The 782-nt window shown below is 59.7% G+C and overlaps 1 protein-coding gene across 1 annotated transcript; it reads left to right on the plus strand.

Annotated features, from left to right (window-relative positions):
• Positions 1-267: 267 nt before the first annotated feature.
• Positions 268-762, plus strand: LOC117241503 (the record flags this gene model as incomplete). The annotated part of the gene is made up of 1 exon (XM_033507417.1): positions 268-762. A coding segment is annotated over exon 1 (495 nt), but the record flags the coding sequence as incomplete, so codon positions are not given.
• Between the last annotated feature and the right edge of the window lie 20 nt (positions 763-782).

Below are 782 nucleotides of genomic sequence, written 5' to 3' on the forward strand. Positions count from 1 at the left end.
CGCATAACGACATTAGAGGCGGAGAACGAGGCGCTCAAAAAAGAGCTGGCCATGCGTCCCCCCGCAGAGAAGGGCAGCGACAAGGCGCGTTTCGCCGCAATCGAACATGAGCTAGATAAGACCCTCGCTGCACCGGCTAGAGGAACGCCTCCAGAACATGGAAAGGATGGAAGAAAAGGAGGTCGCGCCGGACGAGAGCACAAGAAGGGCTGAGAGCGGAGCCCCAAACGCTCCATCGACCAAGGGAGGAAAAGCGGCTGCCACGGAATGGCAGACCGCCGGAAAGCAAAAAAGAAGAAGAATATCAGAAAGAGGAAGGGGGCAGAGAAGAAACACTCGGCCAAACCAACCTCCGGGACGATCACCCTGACAGACAAATCGGGACAATCCTGCGCGGAGATTCTGGCTGCGGCCAGGAACAGCGTCTCCCTGGCTGAGGTCGGCATCAGCACGATGAGGATGCGAAAGACCATCACTGGAGGCGTCATTCTGGAGGTCCCCGAGGATCAGGAGAGAAAGAAGGCCGCAGCGCTCGCAGCATGCCTAACGCGGGCTCTGGATCCGAACAAGGTCCGCGTGGTGACACCCTTCCGAGCCGCCGAAGCAGGGGAGTCAATGATAGACGTATCAGCCACCAAGGAGGAAATCCGGAACCCCCTGACGAAGGAGAGCGGCTGCAAGCCGGAGGACGTCCGACTGGGAGAAATCCGCCCTGCCCGAAACGGTCTTGGATCTGTGTGGATACGAGGCCCGGCCGGTGCAGTGAGGAAACTGGCCCAGGC

The sequence above is a fragment of the Bombus vosnesenskii genome, unplaced genomic scaffold (assembly GCF_011952255.1).
Source record: "Bombus vosnesenskii isolate JDL3184/JDL3185 unplaced genomic scaffold, Bvos_JDL3184-5_v1.1 scf7180000016038, whole genome shotgun sequence".
NCBI classification, from domain to species: domain Eukaryota; kingdom Metazoa; phylum Arthropoda; class Insecta; order Hymenoptera; family Apidae; genus Bombus; species Bombus vosnesenskii.